Raw genomic sequence first — 3,041 nt, 5'->3', positions numbered from 1 at the left:
ACGGCCCCATCCCCCCCCGCCCCGAGAACATCCCGCCCACCAGCAGGGAGGGCACGGCCCGCTCACCTTGGTGGTCATGACCAGCTCGTGATAAACGATGTAGTCTGGAGTGTAGCCCATGCCGAAGAGAGAGCTGGTGGGGTGCAGGTGGCAGGGCATGCCAGTGCGGATGTTCACATACTCCCCGATGCCCTGTGGAAAGAGCCGGGTTAGCACAGCCCTGGGCAGCACCCTGCCCCTCCCTCGGCCTGCACCCTGCACTCCCCGCCCTTCACCTTCAGCTTGGCAGCCTGGTGGAAGTAGGCAGCACAGATGCACTTCCTGACGATGTCCCAGTCTGAACCGCAGGACGCCAGGCTCATGCGCTGCTGCACCATGATGTCCTTCAACTGGGCACGCACCTCCCGCACCTGCAACAGCACATGCCTGTCAGAGACCTGCCCCGCTTCAGAGGCCCCATCCTCTGCGCCCCCAGGCCCTGGCCTCCCAGCACGGCCCCACCTTCCTCATGGCCTTGGCATGGATGAAGTGCTGGTTACACCACAACATGGAGTAGCTGTTGTTTTTCCATTGCAGGTAAACGTTCAGATAAGTCAGGTGATCACTCTCCGGAACAGCAAACTTCTCCCGCACCTGGTCGCTCTCTTCCTCCCGGCCCTAGGTGGGAGCAGGGGGCGCAGGGTTAGGACTGGAGGGGAGGGATGGGCCCCCCAGCCCACACATGAGGGGAGAGGCAGAGAGGCGAGGCAGCAGCACGCACCTTGGGCCGGTAGAAGATGGCGGGCACAGAGAGCATGGAGACGATGAGCAGGATCTCGGAGCTGCAGCCCATGTCGCAGGAGACAATGAGCATCTTGGAGAGCGCCGGGTCCAGTGGGAACTCTACCATCAGGCGCCCCGTTGAGGTCAGGCCACCTGCCAGAGCAACACAGGAGCCGGTAGCAAGGCAAGCTCCCAGCACCCCCTATTCCCACCCCCCGCCAAACCCCCTCCCTGAAGCCCTCAGCGCTCCCCTCCCTCCTTACCCGTGTTGTCCATGGCTCCCAAGATCCACAGCTGGTACATGGAGTTCAGCATGTTGTCCTCAGGGGGTGGGTCCATGAAGTGGAACTGCAGCAGGTCCTGCACGCCCAGAGACTTGAGCAGCAGCACCACATTGGCGAGGTTGGTGCGCTGGATCTCAGGCACCGTGGTGGTCAGCAGCTCATTCTTATAGGCGCTCTGAGTGTAGAGCCTGGGGAGCCAATGCCGTGAGCGCCATTCCCTCCTCCCCAGCCAGCCCCTTAGATAGCTCCACTTCCCTGCTGAGCTCAGAGCCTCCTTCTGCCCAGCCACAGCAAGCCAGGGAGCTCTCTAGAGCAGGGATCCTGGGCACAGGAGCTGCAGCTCCAGCTTGCCCTGTTTTGGGGCAAGGAGCAGACCCTGCACACACCCCCAGCAACAGTGCAGGAGAAGCTGGCTGCACAAGGAGATGCCATTCTTGCAGCCGAGGGGGCTGAGGCAGCTCTCCGTGGTGCACTCAGGAGACCCCTGACATGAGAGCACCCCCTCCAAGCTGGGACACTTCGGGGTGTGCACACATTCAGATCCCCTGAGCTCCAGGACCCTTCCCACGGAGCAGCTAGAGTCAAGCCAACTGAGGGGAAGCAGCTGCTGTGTCCACAGCTCAGCACCCAAGGGGTTAATGCTGCAGCGAGGCGCCTACCTGAAGCACTGACCTGGGCCCGTCCGGCCAGCACGACCCGACCTCTGGTTGGCGTTGGCTTGGCTGATGGGGTAGATCTGCAGGGCGTCCATCCCTATGCGGGGGTTGAAGACCTGGCGGGACAGGCAAGGAGCAGTGAGACAGGGTGGGGGATAACGGGCAGGGCCCAAAAGGCGGCTACGCAGCAGCTCCAGGGAGCAGGGCTCCGCAACCAGCCCTCGCCTCACCTTCAGCTTGCAGTAGCCGGAGTCAATGACAAACATGATGCCGTCCACCGTCAGCGAGGTCTCCGCAATGTTGGTGGCGACAATGCATTTCCTGACACCGTCCGGAGCCTGCAACACACCAGGTGTCAGCGCCCTAAGGGGCTGGCAGCCCCCAGCTCCCGACAGACTGTGCCCCCCAGGGGTGCAGACAAGGAGTGCCAGGATCAGTGCCCGCGGGGAGCGGTGGGTCCCTGGCTTTTACCTTCTACACAGACAGACACCAGGTTCCCCTACAGCAGCCGCTGCTCCCTCCCCCAGGAGACCCTGCCACGTGCTACCTTCTGGAAGATCTTGGCCTGCAGGTCAGAGGGCAGCTGAGAGTAGATGGGCAGCACAGCCAGAGCTGGGGCCTTTTCCAGTTCCTCCAGATGCTCCACGATCTGCTCCGACGCCACCTGGGGACAGAGAGGGGAGTGAAAGCAAGAAAAGGCACAAGGGCCCGGGGAGGGGAGCGGGGGCCTGGCTAGTGCTCCCAGGCCTGCCATGGGGGAGGAGGGGTGGGCTAGCGCTAAGGCACACTGAGGTCACCTCAATGTCCTCCTGGCCCGGCATGAAGATGAGGATGTCTCCAGGGGCCCCAGACAGATGCACCTGCAGGGCCTGCTTCACTGCAGCCTCTACGTAGTCCTCCTGGGGGGTCTGAAAGGCAGAGAGCAGTTCGAGGGGGGCCTGGCTGCCCACAGCCCGACTCCCCCTCATACACAGAACCCATCACACAGCACCTCCACCTCCACCCCATGCGGCCAGCCCTGCCCAGACCCCCACCCCCCCACAGGCACCTTGCTGAACAGGACATCAACAGGGAAGGTGCGGCCAGGAATGTGGAAGATGGGAACGTTCCCAAAGAAGGAGGCAAACTTCTCTGCGTCCATGGTGGCCGAGGTGACGATGAGCTTCAGGTCCGCGCGCCGTGCCACCACCTGGAGAGACAGACTGCGAGGGCAGCAGGGGGGCAGGGCCCAGGCCACTCCTCCCCACACACACTGCGAGGGCAGCAGGGGGGCAGGGCCCAGGCCACTCCTCCCTCCACACACACACACACTGCGAGGGCAGCAGGGGGGCAGGGCCCA

At 63.4% G+C, this 3,041-nt stretch overlaps 1 protein-coding gene across 1 annotated transcript; it reads right to left on the bottom strand.

The window, feature by feature from the left end:
• Nucleotides 1-40: 40 nt before the first annotated feature.
• LOC116814776 (pre-mRNA-splicing factor ATP-dependent RNA helicase PRP16) lies at nt 41-2,920 on the bottom strand (the record flags this gene model as incomplete). Its single annotated transcript, XM_032762624.2, has 10 exons — nt 2,751-2,920; nt 2,500-2,610; nt 2,250-2,366; nt 1,933-2,040; nt 1,706-1,818; nt 1,026-1,234; nt 761-915; nt 502-657; nt 276-410; nt 41-192 (listed from the first exon to the last, which is right to left on the bottom strand). Coding segments are annotated over exons 1-10 (1,349 nt in total), but the record flags the coding sequence as incomplete, so codon positions are not given.
• Nucleotides 2,921-3,041: the final 121 nt, after the last annotated feature.

The sequence above is a fragment of the Chelonoidis abingdonii genome, unplaced genomic scaffold (genome assembly GCF_003597395.2).
Source record: "Chelonoidis abingdonii isolate Lonesome George unplaced genomic scaffold, CheloAbing_2.0 scaffold2005, whole genome shotgun sequence".
Taxonomy (NCBI): Eukaryota; Metazoa; Chordata; order Testudines; family Testudinidae; genus Chelonoidis; species Chelonoidis abingdonii.
Note: the sequence above shows the minus strand (reverse complement) of the source record. Positions and strands in the feature narration are given on the sequence as shown.